Here is a 27,538-nt window from a genome sequence, read left to right as displayed (position 1 = left end):
CATTTTTCAAAATAACAAAATCGAAAGTCATTGAGTGACATAGATGTGCTAGTAAGTGGCAGATGTGTGTGTGATTCAAACCAAGATCTGCTAACAAGTGGCAAACGTGATTCAAACCTTGGATTTTTTGTCATTCTTTAACTTCCTTATGGTACAAACTTTAAAAATTACTTGTTTAAGGATCAAAATTAATGAGGTTACATATCCATAGAAGAAACCTGACTTGGAATTTTTCATCTCATTCCCAATTAGCTGTGTCTAAAATCTTTAATTGTGCATAACTTTTTAAATGCTTAACGCGTAAAACATAACTCTAATATTATCTCAGACAGTTTAGTTCAATTTACTCACAAGTTAATTTTTTTATTATGTTAAGGGCTGTGAGAAAATCTATTTGAGTAAGAGAGGAAGAGGAAAGTAAAGCACTTAACTATAAGAAGATTGGCTGAAGCCTTTCACAAGTATGAACAGGGTAAAAACTGTGAATTTATGTTAGCTTTTAAATTTAAGTTTCAGACTTAAGAAAACGAAGATGGGAGAAAGTACTCAGTTTCAACGGGTGATAAGGTATTTCCATGGAAAGATTTTTTATTCAGTATCATAATGGGTGCAGGAAGATTTGTTGCTCCTAAAGGGGTGTTAACATACTCTTCACTCAATGCGGGCGTCTCGCTAATTATTTGGGTTGCTTGCGCCATAGTGTCTATGATGGCTGCCCTTAATCACGCAGAGCTGGGGACCACATTCCCTAGAAGTGGAGCACAGTATTATTTCCTCAAGAGATCTCTTGGACCCTTTATTGCTTTCTTCTATCTCTGGATAAATCTATTTAGTACCCCAGCAGGAACCACTGCACGTGGCTTTTTACTAGCAGGGTATATAATGCAGCCTTTCTATCCTGGATGTTTTGTTCCTGAGATGCCAAAGAAATGTTTAGCATTGGCCATTTTATGGTGCTTGGGAATTCTGAATGATCGAGGAGTGAAGGAGATGACTTGGTTTCAGACTGTCAGTACGGTTGTGAAAATGACAGTACTCTGCTTCATATCTCTAACTGGAATCGTGTTATTGGTGAGAGGAAGAAAAGAGAACCTAGCCAGGTTTGAGAAAGCTTTCGATTCTGAAGTTTCAGATGCCTCACAGATTGCTGAAGCTTTCTTACAAGGATTATATGCATATTATGGCTGGGGAGTCCTTGTTCGAATAGCAGGTAAAGTCATTATTTTTAAATTATAAAAAACACCACCACGCTATAAACATACAGTGGTTAATCAGCTTAATTCTAAGAAAGAAATATTACATTGTTTTAATATAATGTGTTTCTCTCTTGCTTTTATCAAGTGGGTGGGTGGAAATGCATTAAACTCTCTACAAATGTGTCTTTCCAGCTTTGGAAAGTGAAATATTTTCCAGGTGTTTACAAATGTAAACATAGAAGTGACACAGCTTAAGGACTCCAAGACAATTGCATTTTTTTACTGAACAAATATTTTAATAGTCTACACTTCGTAGTTATAACAACCCTCATCAGAGAAAAATTTTAAATACAGAAGATATAAATTAAAATAAAGATTACCTGTAACCAATTATCTTGTATTTACACACATGTGGGGGTCACACTTCACATATACCCTTATAACTTTATTTTACCTAAAGCACATAGTGAGAATTCAAAATATTATTAAATATAAATGCTTTCAAACGAATACACAGTATTCTATCATATGTAATTTGACCATTTTTCAAACTTTTTCCCATTGTTGGATCCCAGAGTTGTTTCTAGTTTTTCACTTTAAAATTTTATACTTATTGTTCCAATCAGCATCCTTTTATGTAAATCTTTGTGGGTTTCTCATTGCTTTATTAGAAAAAATCTTGAAGTAAAATTACTAAGTGAAACCTACAAATATTTAGAAATGTCTTGAGAAATATTGCCAAATTACCTTCCAGAAAGGCTTTACAAATATATCTATTAGTTGAATTAAAATGACTAGACTTGGCTTTATCAAACCTTGTTCATTCTTTAGTCACCTAAAGTTGTGAAAATCAAATTTCAGTGTTATAACTCATTTTTCTTCAATTTCTAATGGGTGGGAAGAGTTTTGCAAATGTTCATGACCAGTTATGTTTCTTCCTTGTAAGACAGGTAAATGGTTTTCCCAGTTTCTTTGTTTTTTATTTTGTTCATAAGATTTTAAAAATTTCAGTTTTAAAGACTAGAGTTTATTTATGTTTATTTAGTTATTTATATAATACCTATAAGTATCAAACTATCCATCTTTTAATTTTTCATTGTTTTCATACTTGAAAAGTCATTCCCCATCTCAAGGTTTAGATAAATATGTATCTGCGCTTCTTTCTCTAAATCTTTATGGTCTTATTTTGCATTTTACCTTTTAATACATATGAATTATTTTGAGGGAGTTGCATACTGTGAGTTAATAATATAATTTTGTATTTTCCAAGTAAATATATATGTCAATTTTGGTGTTGGCAATATACACTCAAGTTTAATTTAAGGTTTAACTAGTCTAGAATCTTAATCCAAGGAGTGAAAAGAGCAGGAGAGTCTACCCTAAAGTCCTAGAATATTGTGACCAGATTAACAGATGAGCTATTCCAGCCCTTCATTAACACGTACTTGTAGTTCTATTGAATACAATGATGGCCGTAAGGTAAGGGAAGATTTGCTCCAGTCCTCCTGGCCTAGAATCCAGGTTTTCGGAGTTATTTTCTTGTCCAAAAATGCTCATGTTGGGCTTCCCTGGTGGCCCAGTGGTTGAGAGTCCGCCTGCCGATGCAGGGGACACGGGTTCGTGCCCCAGTCTGGGAAGATCCCACATGCCGCGGAGCGGCTGGGCCCGTGAGCCATGGCTGCTGAACCTGCGCGTCCGGAGCCTGTGCCCCGCAACGGGAGAGACCACAACAGTGAGAGGCCTGCATACCGCAAAAAAAAAAAAAAAAAAAAAAAAAAAAATTATTAAGTAAAAGCCCTCAGTTCTGCTATTTCATATGCCAAGGAGATTCTCAGCAGATTATTTTCTCTTATATAAAAAGAGGAAAACCTGGTAATATTTTTTTATTTATATTTTATTTTTTTATCAATAAAACCAACTTCCTCAGTAACAAACAAATGTCTGTGGATAAAATGTTTTATGTTATTATTTGTAATAACCTCCAAGGCCACTCTAATACAAATTTATGTTTGTTCTCAGGTATGTTTGCCATTTGTATTTGGAACCATGGCCATGTCTTTGTTCTTGGTTTTGACACCCATTATCAAGTCTCCTAAGATGCACAATATCTATGTTCTTCTTTTTATCCTCAGCGGACTTTTATTTGCCTTTTGTTCACTTTAATTTGGGTTCTACATGTTTCAACAAGGTAACTTGCTTTTTACAGTTACTATTAAACGTTTTGCCTGATGATGACGTTGATGAATATATTTCAACAGAAGGAAATTTACAGAAAAATCCACCTACAACTGCAACCAAAAAAGAATAAATTATGCATATCTGACAGATGATTGATTTATTAAAAACATCTTTCTCTTCTTTTTATGTATCAATTTCATACAATTTATTTTTCTGTCTTTTACACAAAATCTTTTAATTATGTGTTATCATCAAGATTTTGGTTAAAATTGTGTTCTATGACAGTCATGATCTAAAGGATTACAAAGATAAAATAAAATTGTATTTGATCATACAAAATAAAATCGATGTCAAAAATGGGAAAATTTGCTTCCCAACAAATCCTTCCCTAAAATGGACCTCTAGAGTGACAGGGCCTATGGACCGTGAACATCATGACATACACAGGCTGGATATTGTACTGTTGCCTTTCTACCCAGGCTGTCTGAGGCCCTCCAGAACCCAATGATGTGGACTGGAGACTTCCCTACTTAGTTTACATCAGCTGTCTTTGAAATGTTTCTCACCAGCCCAAGAAAAGCAGGAAATCAGTTTAGCAGAGGGAAATAAACAGATGGACAGAGTCATTTATTTTGAGGGGAACTCTGTGCTGTTTGAATTAAAATAATGAGCACTTTATGATGCAGTGAAGCTGTTTTTGCATTTCATTTGAGTAATTCAAGATGTGAACAGAGCTCCATGGCAGATGAGCAGTACCAAACTTCCTCAGCTTCTGGATATTCTAATAAAAGATTAGGGAAGGGAACATCCTCCCTCTTACAGAAGTTAATAAAATAATAGTAATAATGATGGTGATGCTCTCAATAATAGCATCTTCTTATCAAGCATTATTATGTACAGGCCCCATGTAAGATACTTCTGTATACGGTATCTTTAATCCTCATCATACCTCTGCATGTTCCTACTTAAAGATGACAAAACTGAGTCCCAGAAACTGGGAAATTTGTTATGTTTCAGAGCTGGTAAGCAGTGGAGCTGGGATCTGAACCCACTTCCCTATTATTCTAAAACTCTTAACTCTTTCTGCTGCACCACAGACTGAGGAGGTTCTTCTGTCACCCATTCCTCCACTTTAGCATGTTTGCTTTGTTTTTATTTGAACTTAATTGGAAAGCATTTTTCTCTTTCAACCGGAATAATACTCCTTATGTATATGTATGTACATGGTACATATGTAAAACACAACCAGCACAAGATACCTAATGCCCAGAACTTTCATGCTTTAACTCTCCTTATCTGTAACTAAAGCCTTACTTCCCCAATAATGCATGCAGATCTCAGTCTCCCAAGACTGAAGTAGATGTCCCTCTTTGTGCACTGATGCTTCTGAGCTTATTATGTCATAGTCCACACTCTCTTTTAATTGTCTACCTACTTTTTTCCCTAAAGACAGTGAGCTCCTCTAAGGGAGGGATTGTTCCTTAGTCTTTTTTCTTTGTTTCATTCATTTATTTAAATTTGTATGCTCACCCCCTCAGACAGCGTGTGGATAAGAATAGACATCTTATAAAATAAGTGTCTGAATGCACAGACAAATGAGTGAATAAGTGAATGGACTGTAGGTGTACATCCCTATAGGGGGCATCTCCCCTGATATTCTGCTTCAGCTTGGGTTCTTGGCAATATCTCAGAAGTATTCCATTATTGATTTTAGCTCTACTTTTTTGCGTGACTGAGGCTGGAATGCCATATAGAGATAGTACCAAAGAAGAGTCTACACTATTTATTTTTTTTCTTTCAAATATTTATTTTCTTTCACCCCTTGACTGACTTCTCTGAAACTGCTTTTGTCAATATGACCCTACCAGTGTCAACATAAATGTTCCCATTTGTATTTATCATGATGCTCACTGGTGACCTGACACCACTATTCTAAACATAATTGCAAACCACTTTTAGTGATCACATTGAAACGATTAATACAAAATGAAAATTAAATCCTAGAGAAGGTAAATAGGTATCAGAGAACCTAGGTTGAGAAAAAAAATGGGCAGTTAAGGATAAAATTGGATCTAGCATATATACTTGGACTAGCTTACTACAGGAATAATACATGGAGAGTCTTGTGATGACCTAGTGAATGATTAATAAATCACAGCCCAACTCTTCTTTTCAAATTTTGTCTCAGTGAGGTTTTCGATAAAATGTGTCTGGCAAAGAAATTCACAAATAGCAGGTGTCTGAAGGGCATGTAGTCTATATTCTGTTTGAAAGTTGATTCAAATACTCTAGGATACAGGTCTCTGAGTTTAAAAGTTGATGTTTTAGAATGATAACAAAGGAGTCTGGTCTGTAAAACACAATTCAAAGGAAAACACCACATATGACACTTTCTGCACACTCTAAATAGTTCACAGGCGCAAGGCTGGTAGACTACAGGTGGTCTTGCAGATTCTGGACAGCCCAGGAAGGTATGTTTGGCTATGCAGAGGACAAGTGGGCTGGTGCACCAAGGGTGCCACTCTAGGAGAGAGACCTGATGGCCTGCCACCTCACATTTCTGCAGAGAGGTTGGAAAAGGGTAGAGCTCATTCAACTGTGTAGAAAGACTCTGAGCTTGGCAGTTAAGGTGTCAATCCAGCAGACATGAACAAATACAAATTAGTCCCAGGACTTCCCTGGTGGCACAGTGGTTGAGAATCTGCCTGCCAATGCAGGTGACACGGGCCCGAGCCCTGGCCTGGGAAGATCCCACATGCCGTGGAGCAGCTGAGCCCCTGCGCCACAACTACTGAGCCCGTGTTCTAGAGCCCATGAGCCACAACTACTGAGCCCGTGTTCTAGAGCCCATGAGCCACAACTACTGAGCCTGTGCTCTAGAGCCCACAAGCCGCAACTACTGAAGCCCACGCATCTGGAGCCCGTGCTCTGCAACAAGAGAAGCCACCACAACGAGAAGCCCACATACCACAGCGAAGAGCAGCCCCCACTCACCACAACTAGAGAAAGCCGGCGTGCGGCACCAAAGACCCAATGCAGCCAAAAGTAAAATATAAATAAGTAAATAAATTTATTTTAAAAACTTAGTCCCAAATACAGCTAGTTTATTGCTCCTCACCCCCATATCTCATTTTTTATTAAAAAGAAAAAGATGTTTAGGGTTGATATGGAATTAAATGTTCAAAAAAAAAGGATTTTCCCTTTAAATTTTCCTTTAAACTGCCTTTAAGGAGGCACTTCCCAGTTTTGTGAAATGTCCTTCTCTGATCAAAATCTTTCATCCTACCTGCAAAGAGCCAGCCCATCCATTCCATAGAGTAGTATCCACAGTCATCTTCAATCAGGGCAAGTTAAAGCCCCCAGCCAAAGGGTAGGTATGAAAACAATGCGAAAACAGTAATCATGACCTCAATCTCCCATTCATAAGTGACATTTGTAGTCCCACAGCACAAATGAGGAATTCACTTACTGTGGTCTTTCTAGAATTTCTGGATATCTATTTCTAAGTATAATAGTCACTGAGGATTCCATCCTCACTAACATTTATTATTTCTTGTCTTTTTGATCATAGCCATTGTGATAGGTGTGAGGTGATACCTCATTGTGGTTTTGATTTTAAAACAAACCATTTTCGAGTGCAGGAGCCCAGCAGTAATGAACTGCTCTGGATGCTCCACATACTACAAGCAGCCTCATAATTCCCAGGTTTCCATTGCATGGAAGACTTGCTGTTCCAGAGCTTCAGTTCTAAAGTTCTAAAACCACCATGTAACTGGCCAACCCTACTTGTCAAGTGTCCTGTCCTGGACTCCAAAGGGAATGCCTCTCAAACCCTGTATATCACATTTGGCCATTTTACTGGGAAAATTGGTCCACATTTATGCACCTCAAGGTGCACAAGTCAAAGCTACTAATAACACAAGCTACAGTGCAGGGTCAAAGGAGTTTACAGATACAGTGCTGTGGGTACACGAGGGTCCCCAGACTCTTAACATCCTATGAATAGATGTCCTTATACCAGATATGGTACCAGGATTCTAATCCAGAGAAAGGCCCTCAATACTCTGAATGCGTATACATTTATAGAAGAAAAAGTGGGAGCAGGGACCAGATAAATAAGTCCAAAGCCTCTGAGGATTCTAGAATTCCCTTCACAATCATCCATATTGAAGCAAATACAAAATATGTTCAGCAGAAATTTAAAGCCAGTCCCTTTATCTCTACTTCCAACCAACAATCAAGGCACAGACAAACAAAAGGAATGAGTACTACTGCCACTTTTAGCATTCAATCACCTCAAGTTATTATGCTATGTAACTATTATGCTGATTATTAACCAGAGACTCTCAAGATGAAATCAGGCATCTAAAAAGTCTATGTAAAACTTAGTAAGGACATTATAAACATGAACACTTAGAAGGTTAATTTTTCTGAGATACTAAATAAAGATCAAGAGAAAAAATGTTCTATATACAGGAGAGATGATTCAAAAATTATCCATCTGGCTTTAGCTGAGATGTCTATGACCATTTGACCCATATTTCTAACATGTAGGGAGAAAATAAAGTAGCCTAATGGTTTGGACAGAACGGAAATCATTTTGCAAAAATTCATTTGTACACAAAATAATTTTAAAATCTGAAAGAAAATCAGGTAAAATGATGTATATTAACTTTTCATCTTGCCACTTCCAGGGAGAAGGTATTTAGTTACTATGGGAATGCAGTGAAGAGCAGTGGTTTAGAGCATGAAATTTAGAATCAAAAGACCTAGTTTCAAATCTTGACTCTAACTTGGCATGTGGATATTTGACAAGTTATTAAAGTTCTCTGAGCCTCTTTACTCATCTCTACAATGAGGATAGGGAACTCCCTGGTGGTCCAGTGGTTAGGACTCCATGCTTCCACTGCAGGGGACACTGGTTCAATCCCTGTTGCGGAACTAAGATCCCACAAGCCATAGGGTGTGGCCAAAAAAAATAAATAGATAAAATAAGGATAACCATAAATCTATTTGAGTACAGATTAAATGAAATAATTCCTGGAAACTTCTTAGCATAGAGACACATGAAATATTAATATATGCCTTAATTTCTTTGTGGAGAATCCACAGAATAAGGAAAAATGCACGGAGATTAGTACTATATTAATTCTGTAACTTCAAGTGGACACGAACACCAGAGTTGGACAAAACTAATTTACTTGAGCATAATACAGCATGGCCCATCATTTCCCTGGTCAGGTTCCAAGCATAGTCATCTTAAGTTAAAAGAGGCTTGACAGGGAGTCACTAACTGCTGAGAATGACAACACTTTGTCCTGCCCAGTTCCTGAGGCATTAGAAATAAGAAGAGGAATGTGTCCACTAGTATCTTCAATTCACCAGCTAGGAGGAACTAAACTAAATCCTCCTGTTGAGTCCAGAGATACTTCCTGGACACCTATGAGACCTCTAATTTATGCCTTCCCTTACCCACTACTACATTGCACTCACCAGATCCCATCCCCTTTGCACTGGCTTTATTGAGGTTGCTAGTGTAACAATGCTAGGTATATTACTTATTTATTACTGTATAATAAACTACCCTCAAAATTTAGTGATTTAAAATTTAGTGATTAAAAGCAAGCCTTTATTATCTCATATTTTCTGTCAGCTAGAAATTTGAAAGAGCATTAGCTGGGAGAGTCTGAATCTGAGTATATCATGATTTCAATCAATATATGGACCAGGAGGACTACAACCATCTGAAGCTTGACTGAGGCTGAAAGATCCTCTTCCAAGATGGCTCACTCACATGCTTTTGATGAGAGGCTTCAGTTCCTCACCAGGTGGGTCTCCCCATAAATTCTCCTCATGACATGGCCAATGGCCTTCCCCAGAGCAAGTAATCTGAGAGAGAGAGAGAGAGAGAGAGAGAGAGAGAGAGAGAGAGAGAGAAATAGAGGTTGAGAGAAGGAGAGGGGAGGGGGAACAGAATTTCACTGTCTTTTGTAACATAATCTTATAATTGACATACCATCTCTTCTGTATTCTATTGTCACACAGACCACAAGTAGTGGTAGCACAGTGTGGGAGGGAAATACACAAGAGTGTATGGATCATCTCAGATGTTGGCTACCCCAAGGAAGACCTACCTGAGTTACAGTACAAATACAACACCCATTATTACACAACTTTGTAAGGTAAAAACTAAAAGACCCTCCTTGATCATTCTTCAGTCACTTGCCCCTTCACTCACTATACTCCAGACACAATACCTATCTTTCAGCTCCTGAGTACGTCAAGTTGCTTTTCACCTACGAGGCTTTGCATATCTCTTCCTTCTTCCTGAAATTCTCCTCCCTCCCAGTCTCTGCATCTTAAGTTCTCAGTTTAAATACTGCTTCCCCTGAGAGGTCTTTCATGATCAAATTATGTCATCAGTGACGTTAATACTAACAATGATAATTGTTAATATTTACTGCATGTTTACTATATGCCAGGTACCATTCCAAGAACTTTTTATGTTCTAACACATTTAATTCTCACAATAACCCAATGAATTATGTACTTTTATTATCCACATTTTACAAATGAGCAAACAGACCCAAAGAAGGAGCTTTCTTAAGGCAAGAAAACTAGGAACTGGTGAAGGATTTGAGGAATAGTGTGACTCACGTGTCCTGAACAAGAAGAGAGGGGAATGAGAGGAGATTGGAAAAAATAGTCAGGAAACTGATCTTGTAGAGCCTCATAGACCATATTATGTTGATATTTTATTCTAAGGGCAATAGTAAGCCATTGGAGAGTTGTAAGCAGTACATATAATCTGATAAAGTAATAATTAGACACTTTTTTAAATATAAAGAATAATAAACGCTCAACCTAAGAAATGAAACACTACAAATATTGTTAAAGAGTGCTAGGCAACTCTCCTTTCCCCACTTACCCTTAGAAGTAGCCCCTATCTTGGGACTTCCCTGGCAGTCCAGTGGTTAAGATTCCACACTTCCACTGCAGGGGGCACAGGTTCGATCCCTGCTGGGGGAGCTCAGATCCCACATGCTGTGTGACGTGGCCAAAGAGAAAAAAAAGAAGTAGCCCTTATCTTGAATACCATTATATATTTATCACAGATGTAGGAATCATAAATAATAGATGACATTCTTTTCTAATATTAACACTATATAGCCACATACTATGTATATTATGTATATATACAGTGCAACTTGCTCTTTTGTTCAATTTTGTGCTTTTAAATATATATACATTAACACTATTATCTCTAGTTCATTCATATTGACAGCTTTGTGATATTGCATTGCATAAGTGTAGTAAAATATATATTTTCATTCTCCCGTTTGACAGACATTTATATGGTTTTAAAATTTTTACAAAGAGAAACAATACTGCTGTGATCATTCTTGTATGTTTATCTCTCTAAAGTATGTCCTAGATATCAAAAGATTTTAAAACAATAGAAAGGAAAACAAAAAGGAAAAAACACCAAATCTGTCATTATCTACAGACTAAATGATTATCAATATATTAGAATTAATAAGAAAATAATTATTAAGCAATTAATCTGAGTCTAAGGTCAATTATGAATTACACACCAGCATCAAATAGTATGAAAATGTCAAAAGATAGAATTTACAAGTGAAAATAAACACAATGTACCTAATTCTAAATTTAATCAAAAAATGAAAGAACATTAAATTTACTTTTAGAGTAGTCTATCTTTTTCTATGGAGAATGAGTTGGAAAAGACAGGAGCTAAAGCAGAAAGATGAGTTCAGAGTTTTTCACCATTACCTAAAAGAAAAATGATGGTGACTAAAATCAAGTTATTTGGAGTAGAATTGGAGACACATGGTCAAATAAAGATATGATTTGGAAATAGAACCAAGAGGACTTGGTAATGGATTGGATGTGGGGGATGAAGGAAAGTATCAAAGATATTTAAATATAGTTTTTTGTTTGTTTGTTTTGTTTTTGTGATATGCGGGCCTCTCACTGTTGTGGCCTCTCCTGTTGCAGAGCACAGGCTCCGGATGCGCAGGCTCAGCGGCCATGGCTCACGGGCCCAGCCACTCCGCGGCATGTGGGATCCTCCCGGACACGGGCATGAACCCGTGTCCCCTGCATCGGCAGGCGGACTCTCAACCACTGCGCCACCAGGGAAGCCCCTTAAATATAGTTTTGATCAATTGAATGGTAATGAAGTCTACTGAGGCTTGAGACAAATTAGAATGTTAACAAGAGTTCCACCTTAACATATCAGTATTGAAGTTGCCTGTTATGTACATGTAGATATAAGTAGAGGCTTCTGTTTCCAAGTGAGTGAACTAGCTTGTACCAAAGCAACCCTTCCACCAAAAATAATTAAAAATGTATAAAATATTAAAATATCTATTTGAAAAAATAAGAAATATAGCAAAGCAGTAAGGGTTTAAGCAGTCAAAATCCTGAAGAAAAAAGAAAACTGGAGAAGTGAGCCTGACATTCAGCATCACTTCTCCCCTAGAAGCATTTGACAATATGTAACTGGTGAATCAGAAGGTACATCAAAATAAAATACCTAGACAGAAACATGGAGAGAGAAGTAAAAGATGGAAATACAGAAAGCAGAGTAAACATGTATAATATGGGCACAAGTCTAATATACTTCTGGGATATATTTTCACATCCACCAGATCAGCAAAAACTTTAAGTCTGACAATACTAAATGTTGACAAAGCTGTGAAATTTGAAATCATCTAATAAAACAGCAGAACCCTGTGAACTAACCATTCCATTTCTATGAATATCCTAAACTCAAATATTGATTAAAGAAGAAATTGTAAAGAATGTTCATGCAACATTGAATTTAATAGTGAAAAAAGGTCATCAAAAGGCAGATAGATACATTCATAAATAGAAACTGTAAAGACACCTTCATTCTTCCAGTTGCCAGGCCCACATACCTTGGTCAATCTTATTCCTTTCAATCTCTCATAACCCCACATCTAAATCATCAGCAAATTCTATAGGGTCTACTTTAAAAATATATCAAGAGTCCAATCACTTCAAACCTCCAATGGCAGCATTCTTGTCCCTAAGCTTAAATACTTGCTAGTTCTATGTACTTGGAGTGGTCCATCCCCAGCTCCTTCCCTTTTTTTTTTTCTTTTTTCTTTTTTCCCCAGCTCCTTTTCTTGTGTGCAGCTCTAATTCCAGAACTACAAGTAATACCATAAATAATCCAGACAGCCATCTACTGCATGCTTAGGAACATCCTTGGATCAGGAATCAGTAAATAGAAACCCCAGCAACCTCATCTATCTCCAATAGCAGTAAGTTCAATTCAGGGTAAAATTTCCCTCAAGAGTACCTGTGGTTGAGATATAATTCACATACCATATGACTCTCCCATTTAGAGACGTTTTTTGTATATTACAACTTTTTAAAACTTGTGGCAAAATACATATAACACTAAATTTGTCACTTTGACCTTTTTAGGCTCCGGACACGCAGGCTCAGCGGCCATGGCTCACGGGCCCAGCCGCTCCGTGGCACGTGGGATCCTCCCAGACCGGGGCACGAACCCACGTCCCCTGCATCAGCAGGCGAACTCTCAACCACTGTGCCACCAGGGAAGCCCACTTTGACCATTTTTAAGCGTACAAATCAGTGACATTAGTCATAATCACAATGTTGTGTAGCCATCACCAGACATATTTGAATTTTTAAATAATTAACATGAGAAACATTTTAACTCTGGCCTTAAAAGAGTTCACAAAATCTTAGAACAATTCACAAGTTAATCATTTTCAAAACCAAGTTAACGGCAGTCATAAAATGCTTATGTAAGGACAATGTTTAAATCAAGAAAGCACTTTGCAGAAGAATCATGGGGGGAAATGTATAAGAGTTAGCGATCCCCATGAAATTTTAAAATTATTTTTCAGGATTAAAAAAGAACAGGAAAAAGGCAAAAGCATGCAACTCCTGAGGGCAATAGGATTCTTCCGTGGAAACATTTTAATATTTAGTGCCACAATAGGGGCAGGAATCTTTGTGTCTCCTAAAGGGGTATTAAAATATTCCTCCCTGAATGTAGCTGTCTCCCTGAGTATTTGGGCTGCTTGTGCTGTGCTGACTTTGATCTCCGCTCTCAGTCACGCAGAGCTGGGCACAACATTCCCTAGAAGCGGAGCACAGTATTATTTCCTCAAAAGATCTCTTGGATCCTCTGTTGCTTTCCTCAGTCTTTGGATCAAACTTTTTACTCATCCCTTAAGACTAGCTACTGAAACCTTGTTATTATCTACCTATACAATTCAGCCTTTCTATGCCGGGTGCCCAGCTCCAGAGCTACCAAAGAAGTGTCTAGCTTTGGCTATTCTGTGGTCTTTGGGACTTCTAAATACTCGACGGGTGAAAACAGTGGCTTTGTTTCAAACTATCAGTACTGTGGCAAAGATGACTGTCCTCTGCTTTATTTCCCTCACTGGGATTGTGCTGTTAGGGATTGGGAAAAAAGAGAACATGGCCAGGTTTGAGAACGCTTTCGATGCTGAACTTCCTAAAGTTTCACAGATTGCAGAAGCCTTCCTACAAGGATTGTTTGCATATTCTGGCACGTCAATCCTGAACAGCATAGCAGGTAAATCTTTTTCTGAAATATTTTTGTCGCAGGCATAAAGTTTTGTCTACAAGTCTGTGGAGAAAGATATATCTGATTTGTTTATTTGTGGGGAATTGAATTAAATCTGTTCTGCATGCTCTACATGTATGTAGTTTAATCATCATTAAGACTTGGTAGATACTTATCTATATAATATACACAGAATTTAGTGTTTTTCAGGTCATTCCCCTATCACAAACTTGGGAATTTTATAAAGTTTTCAAGAGAAAATTAAGACCACTCTCAGATTTTACCGTACTTTATTCTAACAATTTTTCAAAACATTTTGAGTTAAATATCAATTATATAAGAAATATATTAACATAATCCATTTGTAAAAAAATAAAACTATCACAGATTTTATATATCCCCTACCACATTGGTAAAATGTCACATCCTAATTTTGATTCCACAATATGTCTTAGAGAAATTTCCATATTAGTTCTTAGTCATCTAACACATTCTTTTAACTGCTGCATAATATTCCTTAGAATGGCTTTACTGCACTTTCACATTAGTGGTATTTAAAATGCTTCCCATTTTTTACATTTTCAAGGACTGGTGTAATATCCATGCTTCCCTGCTTATATGCACTGTTGTTTCTGCAGGGCAATGCTACCCCCTCTGATGTCATGGTACCAAATGAATTTGGTAATAGTTGCATAGCTCTCTAGAGTAAACAAAAGAAATAAATAGAAAACAATTCACTATATTTCTTTTTCATTTTAAAATTATAGGAATATTAAAATTTAAGGAATATATTAAATATTGAAGTTATATAAAACTTCCAAACAAAATTTTTGCAAAAATTTTAATAAGAAACTGGAGTTTGTTCCTCTAAATATAACATTGCTATAGATTTTATGTTTGAAATGTCCTTAATACTTTATCAAAACATTTAGTGATGATTTCTTCAAATTCTAAATTCTTGAATTATTGAATTTTTTTTATATTCCCCAATGAGACACTTTGCTCACTCATGTAGATTACTAAAAATTTAACAGTTGATATGATTTTAAGTACTTTAGCATTTTCCTTTTTTAATTGACAAATGTAACATTGAAATTTCTTGCAATAAAATTAACAAATTTTTAAATATCAAGGCTTTTCAAATAAGACTTTAATTTACCTAGCACAAATTAATTATGCCAGCAGTCACCTTGCTGCTAGTTTGGCCATTAAAAGGCACATGAGTCATAAGTGAAAATATTGGATATATATGGAGGCAGAGTTTCACAGGTCACTGCTTTTGGAACTACATCCTCTAAGGGTCACCTAGTCAGTGGGCAGTGGTGGGTTCTGCAAAAATAAATACACAGATGTTGGTGCACCCCTTGGTTAAAGTAAAGCATTGCACTAGAGCAAGCCCAGGTGTCCTTAATAGTGATCATTACCTAAAGACACAGTGCAATGCAGCTTTAGACCCAATTCTGTTTGAAGCACTCATCTCATTCTCCCCCTACTCCTTGGTTTGATTTGTTATCAAACAAGTTAAACCTTGAACTAAGGACAAGAATCCCATACCTGGAACTGATAGAGAAGTGTAACTTCAGATCAATATGGTTGTATTTGAAATGTCTAGTGAAATTTTCTGGATCTGCAGACTATTAGAGCAGAAGGTCGAATGCGATGAGTACAGTAACATGACCAGAACTTGTGGCTAATTGAATGGGGCTGGCTATCAGAACCAGCACTTCATTAACTTACCAGATTTAGAGATCTGGCTTCTTCTGTCTCAAAATAAGGTGATTCTCGCTAGAAAGAACTATCTCCCTCAAGTTTGGTTCTCCGAGTTCCTGAGCTGTCATATTCCTAACTAATCGTAAACAGAATAGATAGCTTGTGTCTAGATTCTTATACCAGGGCCTCCCAAAGGGATAATACTGCATCCCAAGCACCACTGTACATCCTTTATATTTACCTCTGAAATAAGGAATTATATTAGGTCCCAAAGCCATCAGTGCATCCATCTCAGTAGCAGGTCTGACAATATTCAAAGGAGTCTCTAGTGACATAGAGAACTATTGGGACTTGAGTTCTATCCACTCAGTTACAAAAGGACAAAAGGCCACTGCTTCCATAACATGACTTTTGCAAGGAACAATCAGACAAGATACCATGGTATGCTGTTTAGAAAATCAGCATCACACAAAGCACATTAATATTGTGAGCAGTTTAAAGAGAGCCTCAGATTTATTAATCTGCCTAGAATTCCCGTTGTTAGTGAAGGGAATTTAGGTGGAGAAATAGAGATATACAGTATTGGTTAACCCTTAAGGAAGTTGCATTAATAATGGCCCCACCCGCTTGGATTTGCAACCACTCCTCTGCCAAAGCCTCAGGGCTTTCAAGCAGACTTGAAAACAGTAGTTCCCCAGGTCTATGCACAAGTGGCCCGGAACAAGTGGTGACTTCTGGTCGCATCAATACCCTGATTGGCTTCCTATTAGAGGAACTTTTCAGAGACAGAATATACATGAATACTTGGAAACCCTCCTGACACTTAGCATGTTGCAATATAGTCCCCCCTTATCCACAGGGGATACATTCCAAAACACCCAATGGATGCCTGAAACCATGGATAGGACTGAACCCTATATATACAATGTTTTTTCCTATATTAAGGGATCAGGAAGGTAGCATATACAGCGTGGATCCTAGAAAAAGGGATGATTCTCGTCCTGGGCAGGACAAGCAGGATGGCATGAGATTTCATCACAATACTCAGAACAGCATGCAATTTAAACTTTATGAATTGTTTACTTCTAGAATGTTCTATTTAATATTTTCAGACCACGGTTAATGGCAGGTAAATGAAACCATGGAAAGTGAAACTGCAGATGTGGGGGGGAGGGGTACTTTATCTCAGTTTCAGGGGGAAAAAAAGGACTTCTTGAGGACTGGTGAGCCTGAAGCACGCATTCTCTTAAGTTGCTGCAAGATGGAAATCTATGACAGACTTCATTCACCCTCAAGAAATCCAGCTTAGTCCTCCAGAAACTAAAGTTGTGCACACATGAGAGCGAAGAAAAGGCTCATTAGACAAAACTTTCCCCTCCCTTTATGGGAGACCAAGCAGGAGAGTCTAAGCAGATAGAGCCCCCACCATAAGCTGCTCCTCTCCTATGGTTGGAGATCAGAGGCCCTGGTCTTAGTTTACACTGAAGACAGGAATACCACAGGAAACACAAGCCACTGTTTTCCTAGACACACTTAAAATTTGGTAATACTCCCAGGTCCTAAGGATTTGACCAAAGTTGGGATCTGTTAGAGAGGATAAGGAAATTTCCACATTAAAAACAGCCAGGCTGGGCTTCCCTGGTGGCGCAGTGGTTGAGAGTTCGCCTGCCGATGCAGGGGACACGGGTTCGTGCCCCGGTCCAGGAAGATCCCACATGCCGTGGAGCGGCTAGGCCTGTGAGCCATGGCCACTGAGCCTGCGCGTCCGGAGCCTGTGCTCCGCAGCGGGAGAGGCCACAACAGTGAGAGGCCCGCGTACTGCAAAAAAAAAAAAAAAAAAAAAAAATGGCCAGGCTGAGCCAAGAGACAATATTCTCAAAGGACTCTTTACAAAGGATGTTGTTTTTTGAACAGTGGTGGGAAAAGAGTAGAATGAGGAAGAAAGTGTTAAGCTGGCACAGGTTAAATTTTTCTTATCTTTTACTCTTCTCTTCTTAAAGAAAAAAAAATCCATGTTAGATGTTAATGTGAGTTTTATAACTTTCCAAAGTTGGAGTTAAAATTATTAGTCAATTTTCTTGTGGTATAAATTAAAAATCATAACTTTTCATAAACCATTAATTTTAACTTATAAATAATGATATACATATATAAAACTAAAAATTTTACATAAAATTCACTTTTTCTTGTTTTTTAATAAGTGGTTGATTACTAAATTGAACATATTAAATGTCACTAAAGAATATAACCTCATTCACAATTTATAAACTGTTTTAATTGCATGTTAAAATGTATTTAATTTTTAAACACTTTAAATGTCTGACTTGCAAAGCCTTTCTAATCACTTATGTCCTGTAACACTAAAATATTATCTTAAATATGATGAATTTTAAGTTCTCTTGTATACTTAAATACTGTTTATAAACAATGTCTCCTATACTTGCAACTTAAAACCGCACATCTGAAAATTCATTTACATTTAAAATTTAAGTAGCAAGGCTGTTCTTTCAGGTTATCTAACATGCCAGATTCTCATAAAAATTAAGACACTGGCACAAATTGTGTAATTTAGCAGAAAATAAATGGTATCAAAGGTTTTCATTTACCTGATCATTGTTGTATTTAAATTGAAACATTGTGGCTTCTCTTGTTGCAGTTTCCTAGGAACAGAGCCTGAGATGGGGATCCTTGTGCAAGCACTTTATTGAGGGCCTACTTCCAAGAGACAGCTGTGAGGAGTGAAGGAAACAGGACAGGGTGGGGGGGTGGAGCTGAATAAACATGTGGTTTCAGCTGAAGTCTAGCCTCTGCCAGATCCTACAGAGCCACACTGTCCAACCTGGTAACCACCAGCCACATGTGGCTAGTAAGCATCTAAAATGTAGTTAGTCAAAGTGAGGTGCTCCATAGGTGTAAAATACACACCAGAAATCAAAATCTTGAATGAGCAAAACAATGTCCAATAGCTCATTAATACTTTTTTTTATAAATGTTACATACTGCAATGATAACATTTTGGATATCTGGGGATAAATATATATTAATAATTCCATTTCATTGGTTTTTCTTTTATGTAGCTACTAGAAAATTTAAAATTACATAAATGGCTCACAGTATATTTTTTTAGACAGTACTGCTAGAATAAGAATAATACAAAATATTCCCAACTTGAGGCATTAGGGATGGGCTTTTGTACCTTTTACCAGTTCATAAATGACTGTGGGCCGCCTCTGAGGGGAGAATGTAAACTTCTAGATTTTTCTAAGCAAGACAACTTCCTCCCCTCCCTACCAAATCACCCAAGGACTAAGGGCAATCCTCAGGAGAAGGGTTCAACTATGGGGAATTAGCAGCCATTATTCACAGAAGCTGCAAGAGAGGAGAACCTGCCAGTCAAGTTGAAAAGTCATTTACCCACACAGGGGATCAGGGTGACTATCTCAGGTGATTGAAGCTGCTGGGTGGGCCATCCCAGCTTACACAGTTACTTACACTTCCCAGATTCAAGATAAGACATGTGATCTGAGCACTTGATGCTTCAAGTCACATATGCACAGGCTGGTTCTGTCACACCGTTGCTATAGTAATAGGGGACCCCAAGACCTCACAATTCAGCTGACACTGATTTTATATCAATATCGCCTGATTTCTTTCCAATCGGAAATTGGATGGACAGACTGTCTTGTTTCTACATGGCTTACGACAAATTTCCTTCACTGCTTGGGTAGATTCAAACAATCTCTTGACTGCCTGATGGACTCTAAATTGTTTTCCTCTTATTATTTTATTCATAGCCCATAAGATCCTGAATTCCATTCACACCTTTCTTACTTATGATGACTCAGTAGTCATTTTAATACAGTAAATTTGCCTAGGTAGGAAAAGTTTGCTTGGGAGAGTAAGGATGAGAAAGGAACTTCCTCAGAGGTCAATTTGCTTGAGGGAAAGAGATGATGAGAGAACCGTTACTTCTGAAAAAAGGAAGAAATTACATATCTCAGATGGGATGAAGAGACATGCTACATACCAAACAGTCTTTTTTTTAAACAATTGTACATTTTTTATTTGTACAAATCTGTGGGCTGGCAATCTTTGTTGCCAACTGCAAAACCTGTTTCCCAAAGTCCAGAAGCTAGTAAGGGTCACAGCCAGGTTAGAACCCCAGACCATTTAGGTCCAGGCCTATGCTCTTAACCACTCCCCTGAACTTCCTTTTTAAGAAAAACAGTATGATGTTTAGGAATTTTGAGATAATATGTCAATTTTAGGAACTCACTGTTGATGCAATGTCTCCTCACCTGAGGTAAGGCCCCTACAATTGACAGAAACTGACCAAAAGGCCCCTACAATTGACAGAAACTGACCCAAACATTGTTAGGTGCCTTGAGCTCATCCCTGCTTTTGGTTTAAAAACTTTATTATGTATTGGAGCTCAAAGATTTTCCCAACTGAGGACGTCTATCCGAGAGGGTGGGAGTAAGTGTCAAAAAGAACTCGGCACCTTCTGTCCAAGAAATCCATCACCTCAAGGTCCAAGAGATCTAGTTACATGAAGGCTGGAGGGTGCAGTGGTTACTGTCTGGTGTCAGACGAAACTTGGTTAAAATCCTGCCCTCACCACGTATTTGCTGTGTGACCTTGGGCAAGTCTCTTAACCTCTCTGAGTCCCTGCAGTTTCCTCTGTATTTGAAATGTAGACAAAGCACAGTATGTCCTTGATGCTATCATGGATATTCAATATTACACTTTGGAAACCTCTGTGACAGAGCAAGACATAGATGCGCTCACGAAAGGCTGCCATGGCATGGGGGAGGGGGGTTCTGTTTTTGCACCAACTGATCCCTTTGCATAGACAGCTACCTACTGAGTCCTTCACATAGTTCCCTCCCTCACTTCCTTTAGGTCTTCCCTCAAATGTCATTTCTCGGCTAACTTATTTAATACAAACTTCCTCCCCCCACTCTGCTCCCATCCCTGTTTCATTTATTTCTCTTTTTTATTGAGGTATAGTTGATTTACAACATTATATAAGTTTCATGTGTACAACATAGTGATTCACAGGTTTTAAATAGTTTTATAGTTATAAAATATTGGCTATATACTATGCACTGTACAATACACCCTTGTAGCTTACCATTTTATACATAGTAGCATACATTAAATATTCTTTTCCATCACAGTAAATCCATAATCATGAAATAGTTGGAATAATTGGATTCTTAGTATAAGATGGTGAGAAATCCAAGTTTTCAGGCAAAACTTTCAAAGGAGTAGAATCAGTCAAGCAAATGAGGAAACAACAGACACATGAATAATACTTTCTCATCCTTTTCAGTACAACGAAGTCTTCAAAAGTCTCATAATAATATGACCTTTTCTGATGAGTTTATTTGTGTTTTTTAGGAGAGATAAAAAATCCTGGTGAAAATATTCCCAAATCTCTGATTACTGTCCTTCCCATGGTGGCTGTGATTTACTTACTGGCTAATGTATCCTACCTGGCAGTTTTGACTCCCAGGGAAATCATCTCTGCAGGTATGAATGTGTCTAGACAAAGAGGAAATAGTCACTACTACCTCCTCTGAATAAACAGGGACTCCTATATACTGCTATTTTTTCGATACACCCATAAGAGTGTAAATGTGATGTGGTCCTGCTTTGGTTTTCACAAGAAAGGAAAAATAATCATCTAAACAATCTATTTAAAAAAAGAGCACATGCTAAAGACTAAGGTCGGAGGGTAGAAGAATGTGAAGAAGCAAGAGCTGAAAAGAGAATGAGGAGGAGGATGAAGAGGAGGAAGAGAGACATGGAGGAGAAAGAGGAAAGAGATGAGGAGAAACAGGAGCAAGCAAGGCAAGAAGGCAAAGAAGAAACACTTTGTTAGATGTTCCACCCTTTAAGGTGCACCCAGATACCTGCCCTCAAAATAGCTGTTTGGAAAAGCAGTACCATCTTCATTGTCTCCATTTTTCAGATGAGGAAACTGTAGCAAGGGGAGTTAAATAATGAACAGCATTGATAAGATTCAAAAATAGGTCTCAGTCATGCTCTTCTAATGATAAAAGATTACTTCTTGTTCAGGTTATTGCTAGTAATGGATTGTAAATGTGGACAGCAATTTGCGAGATCTGACCTTCAAAAATATATTCTTCCCAATTCCATCAAGCATGGTGCTCAAAGTTACACAGCTAGTAATTGAAAAAGACAGACTCAAATCCAGGTTGTTTGACTCCAAGACCTGTGTTCTCAACCACCATACTAAAATGCCTCAACACAAGCAAACCAAATCAAAGCATAACCACCACTAATAGGGCCTATTAGCAAAGCAAGCAATAGTATGAATATTTATTAATATATATCACATGATGAATTTTATTAATACATATAATCATATAACATACACATGACTAAATGGAGATACAACAAAAAGTTAATAGTAAGTGGCGCCATCTGAATGATAATATTGCAAGATATCTTTTATTTCCTTTTTTATACCATTCTTATTTTCCACAATTAGCATGTTGTACTTATGATCAGATAAAAAAAATTTTAATACCAAATAATTATATTTCCACAGAATCAAGTGATGAATTTTTATGACACCACTGGGTCTTTTTAAAAAAATGTTAAATTATGTTCACTTTACTTTAAAAAGGCAGAGTAGTATTTGAAATATATTAGAAAAATTCTACAAAATTTTAATTTTTAAAAAATAGTTTCTCCTGAAAGAAGAGAAGTTTGGTTATCTAGAAAATTCATTTATTGAGAACAACTAACTCTTCAAATATTCTGGATAGAGGTCAAATAATACATCAACAGAAACATAGACTCCAAAAATATTGTATATACAGATAGGCACAGGGGTCTATGTACACGTATACGGTGTGTGGTTTTGGAGGGGCTGACTGTGTCACTCCAGTAACTAGAATTCCCCTGTGTTTTCAAGGCCAGAGGTCACAAAGAGGATCAGTCTAGTGAGCCACATCACTGAAGTGGAGTTCTGCTCTATCATCTGCATTCAAAGCCTTTACAAAAATAAGAAGCTTTGAAGTTCATTTTTTAAAAAAACAATATTTTTCATGGTCCCAAAAGTCAAAAGTTGTATTTATGCATCTTCTCTGAGACTAGTATAAAAATGTTATGTTGATTCTAAAAGAAAAAGAGGAATATAAATTTCTAAAAGTAAAAAGAAACACGTTGCTTCCCACAGTTTGGTCTCACAGGAATACAGTAACACACTAAAGGAGATTTTTTTAACTATGAAAATGAGGGGGAGAACTATAATTTGCCTTTCACCCTACATCCAAACCAGGCAGCAAGGTCTGTAAAGACCCACATCACTAACATCTCTCTCTTTGGGTGTTCCCTCCTCTTCCTTCCCCCACTCAGTGCCCAGGCCCTCATTTTTCTTACTTCTTTTACAGCAATAACCTCCTAATGTATACGCTCACCTCTAACTTCCTCCTTCCAATCCAGCCTCCACTCAGTCTCTAGAGATGACTCTATAAAACACAAATCTAATCCTGTCATCTCCCTGCTTAAATATTCCACCATCTTGTTTTCCTGCATCTCCTCCCAGTCTCACTCTCACAGCTGCTGCAACCACCACCCCATCACTCCATCATCATCTTCCTTCAGACCAACTCTCAACTCCTAACCTGACCATGGCAGGTTCTCCAAGATCTGACTCAAGCCTAACTTTCTATCCTCATCTCCTGCCTTCTCTTGCACACATACACCCTCACCACATGTCAGACTTTCTAAACAATTTACTGTGTTTCCAGAATAAATACTATCTCTCTACCTCCCTCACAATGCCATCTCACCACCCCCCACCTGATTTAGATGCCTTTCTCATGCTTAATGTCCCACTTATAAGATTTATTCTAAGTTTAATACTCTTCGAATCTTGAAAAGTGCCTCCTAAATCCCATGCACAAGCTAGTCTTAGAAAGTTTGAAATGCAGTGGCAAATCACCCCTTCCAATGCATTCTACTGACCAACACAGACCACAAGGCCAGACTGTATTCAAGAATAAGTAAAGAGACTCCCTTTCTTGGAAGGAGCTGCAACATCATATTACAAAGGGTATGGTTGCAGAGAAAGTGAAGAATTATTGCCATAGTTTCAATCAAGCAAAGGGACTGACTTTTTTGAAATTTTTCTAAAATTTTCATAGATGCTGTTGCTGTCACCTGGACGGACAAAATAATCCCTTCCATGCAATGGGTCATTTCTTTTGGAATTTCAACTTCAATATTTAGCAGCATGTGTTGTACAGTGCTTTCAGCATCAAGGATGATCTACACAGCAAGCCAAGAAGGACAACTGCCTTTGGTCTTCTCGATGCTCAATAACCACTCGTGTCCAACCATGGCTGTCAGCCAGATAATCATCTTAACTTCAGTTGTTATTATAACCTCAGATTTGATCAATTTAATAAAATATTCAGGATTAGCAACATGGTTTTTAAGAGGATTACATATGATAGGTTTACTTAAACTAAGGTACCAGGAACCCAATCTACCTAGACCTTACAAGGTAAATCAAAATTAAAATGTTAATATTAAACTTCTATTCTCTGTCTAGGAATATAATTTCTTATTCTATATGGGATGTTTCTAACCAGTCATGAGTCAAATTTATGCATCTGAACCAAACCTCCATTTCCCAGCTTACTGATGTGTAATTGACTGTATGGGCTGCATTTGGTCTGATGTTTCTAGAGTAAAATATCAAAACTGATTCTCCTCAATGAAGACAGATGCTATCCTTTTTGTCATCTTTCAGGAGCTAGGCAATAACACTTCTGAGGGGAGGGCTTTTTGCCCAGCTCAAAAGCATCTCCTCAGTCCATGAACAAATGAGGGTGATGTGGCATACTCTTCTTGTGTATGGCCTTGATAGGGTCTTTATTTTATACAATAAGATGTTAATCTAAACCTCAGTTTAGGTGATTACAAAAATTTTGAACCTGAACTTAACTAGCAAGATAGAATCACTATCCTCTAAGTAATGTCAGCAGGGCTACTGTAGTTTCCTAGAGTGTCTTTGTGCAAAATATAACAAAGCGCCACTCTCTCTAGGCAGCCCCAGCCACAGAGCCTGGTGAGCTAGATATCAGCCCCCTTTTGCCCCCTCAGATGGGTATGCTTGTATGAGTGTGAACTGCCTAAGTAACCATATGCAAAAGAAATAAAATCAGACTCTCATTTGAAAAGACCATTCTGACAATAGTGTAGAAAGTGAATTAGAAGGAGGGGTGAGCAGATTCAGGTCAAACAGCTGGCATAGATTTTCTTAGCTTTACCCCCCATTTAACTCAGGAGAATCCTAGATCTCAGAGATTAAGTAAATTACTCTAGATAAAAGGATCAGGGCTGGGATTTAAACCACACATCCTGATTTCAGAGACCAAATTTTTGTTATATTTACTGAAAAGATAGTGATGAAATTTTTTATTCTATAAAGGATCCACTGAGGAAATTTTCTCTGATCTTAGCATCAGAAATACTTGGGGCTCTTCTAAACAACTGATTTGCTTATGCCTTTTGGTGGCCTGCTTTCAGAATCTATATGGGGCTTTGTGGCATGCATTTTGTGAGCCAAATTTATTGTTTATCCATGTTTCTTTATTTCCCTCATTTCTTTTTTTAATTTTCATTTATTTTGCCTTGGTATAAAATAAGCCATACCTTGCTATAATGTAAATCCTAAAAGTTTCCAAACAGTCTTTGTTTTATTCTTTAATCATGTTGTAAATATAATCCGGGGGCCCATATAATTAAGATACGTCCTGGTTGTAGAGATTGTATAGAAAAATAAAATGATAGTCCCATATTTCATGCCAGCGACCATAAAGCCACTTGAGTGTGCTTGTTAAAAATCTGAATTCCAGTCTCACCCCTGGAGGTTCTAATTTATTAGGTCTTAGTTGGGCCTTAGGAATCTGTATATTTATCAATTATCTTGGGAATTCTTATGCAGAGAGGTCGATTGACCATATTTTAAGAAACACTAGCTTAGACAGTTTTGACTTTCTTCCCCCCCAAAAAATGGCCATGTCCCAAGTTGAAAAAAGAAAACAATAATATCTTGAATTTCAGTCATCCATTTATTCAATAAATATGCAGTGACTATCTGCTATGTTTCAGGCACTCTGCTAGGCAGTTCATAGAAACAAAGATGAATTTTTCCATCAAGAATCTTCTTAGCCTCATAGAAGAGTAAGAAATGTATACAAATCACTGTTATAAAGTTAATTAAGAAATGCCATTTGTTGAACACATTTTACTGAAGTACACTGTATGCAGTTCTGACAAAGATTTTAGGAGACCAGCATTAGATAAAAAAACTCATTTTGCAAATGAGTGTAAGAGGACTCTATTTTTTTCGACACTCAGACTTTATATTTAAACTGTAATAACACACAACACACACATATTTCAGGAATATTTGATTAAAAACCTCTGAACATTAATGATCCATTAGTACCCGCTGACCTACCGTGTCCTTCCTTCAGTTGTGGTAGGGGTGTGGGGCCCTGAGGGTCTCACTGTGCCATGTTTGGGGTATCTGTGGAACAGGCACTTGGGGAACCACCTTCTGGTTCTCTGCAAATGGATCTGAAGATCAGATTAATTAGGTAGACCAAAGTTATACTGCTAGTCAGTGTCACAAGCTCCCTGGAGAAGAACCTTCTTTATCTGTCCTAAATACCTCTGTATCCTTAGCATAGCACATGCCACCAAGCAATTCAGTGAATATTTCTTGAAAGAATGAGCAATTAAAATAACAGAGATTGCATTTCTAACCAGACTTTTCTTATTCCAGTATTGCTGTTGTTTCTATTACTTGATGGTGCTGCCCTAAGAAAGACTGACACATGCTCCCTTAAAGAAGCATTATAAACAAATATTTCAGTTATGACATTACTGGATTTTCAAATTACCAAAACTAAGAATGCTTCAGTGATTAATACTAGAATGACATAGTTAATTTTTGATGATGTTTAAATGTATTTTTTTTCTATGCCTAAAAATGAATAACTAATTTTAGTAAATAAATGACAATATCTGATGAATTGAGTAGGCATTCATGAAAACTACAGAATGAATAAAATACAGTTCCACTTTTTTACAATCAATCAGTCTGCCATTGATTTACTTTCTGTAATGTAATAGTTTGGAAACATTTGTTCCATAAGAAAGAGAATGTTCTTATGTTGTTTATAGAAACCTGAGGACAACGTCATCACTAATCTTAATCTTTTTTTTTTTTTACTTTCAGGTGCCTTTGCCATTTATATTTGGATGCATAGCTATATCTTTGTTTCTGATTTTGACGCCATTGATTCAGGCTCCTAAAATAGAGCATGTCTATGGGCTTATCTTTATGTTCAGTGGACTCCTGTGTTACTGGATTCATGTTCACCTTAATCAACATTCTGTCTGTTTTGTCAAAATCACTTGTTATTTACAATTACTGTTTAATGTTTCACCATCTGAAGACCATGATGAAGGTACTTCAACAGGAAAAAAAGACCTTAAAGAAATCTTTGTAAATAAGAAACTTTAAAATGTAAAATGTTTAATGAATGAATACATTCTTAAAGGTAACCTTTGCTTTAAAATATATACACACAAACACAAAGCCTCTACCTCTTGCACAACCCCCAGTTACACATATCAAAGCCACCCCCCTAGCTACATATTCAAGCTCCTTACAATTCAAATTATTCTCCTTGTAACTGAAGCCTTAGTTCCATAGTGCCCAACATGTTTCTCACCACTTTCTTCTTGGTCAAAAATTTTAAATGCGTGCACACACACA

The 27,538-nt window shown here is 37.3% G+C and overlaps 1 protein-coding gene and 1 pseudogene across 2 annotated transcripts; both read left to right on the top strand.

Moving 5' to 3' along the window:
• Positions 1 to 532: 532 nt before the first annotated feature.
• On the top strand, positions 533 to 3,504 carry LOC309792000 (solute carrier family 7 member 13-like; annotated as a pseudogene). Its single transcript has 3 exons — positions 533 to 1,210; positions 1,823 to 1,833; positions 3,216 to 3,504. The product of its transcript is annotated as a solute carrier family 7 member 13-like (transcript).
• A 9,830-nt stretch (positions 3,505 to 13,334) lies between these two features.
• LOC309791999 (solute carrier family 7 member 12-like) lies at positions 13,335 to 27,283 on the top strand (the record flags this gene model as incomplete). Its single annotated transcript, XM_082601206.1, has 4 exons — positions 13,335 to 14,001; positions 21,106 to 21,237; positions 23,886 to 24,247; positions 26,996 to 27,283. 4 exons carry the CDS (start codon positions 13,335 to 13,337, stop codon positions 27,281 to 27,283), a joined length of 1,449 nt encoding a protein of 482 aa, XP_082457332.1.
• Between the last annotated feature and the right edge of the window lie 255 nt (positions 27,284 to 27,538).

The sequence above is a fragment of the Mesoplodon mirus genome (genome assembly GCF_964341445.2).
Source record: "Mesoplodon mirus genome assembly, chromosome: 16".
Taxonomy (NCBI): Eukaryota; Metazoa; Chordata; class Mammalia; order Artiodactyla; family Ziphiidae; genus Mesoplodon; species Mesoplodon mirus.
This window is presented reverse-complemented; position numbering and strand designations above follow the sequence as displayed.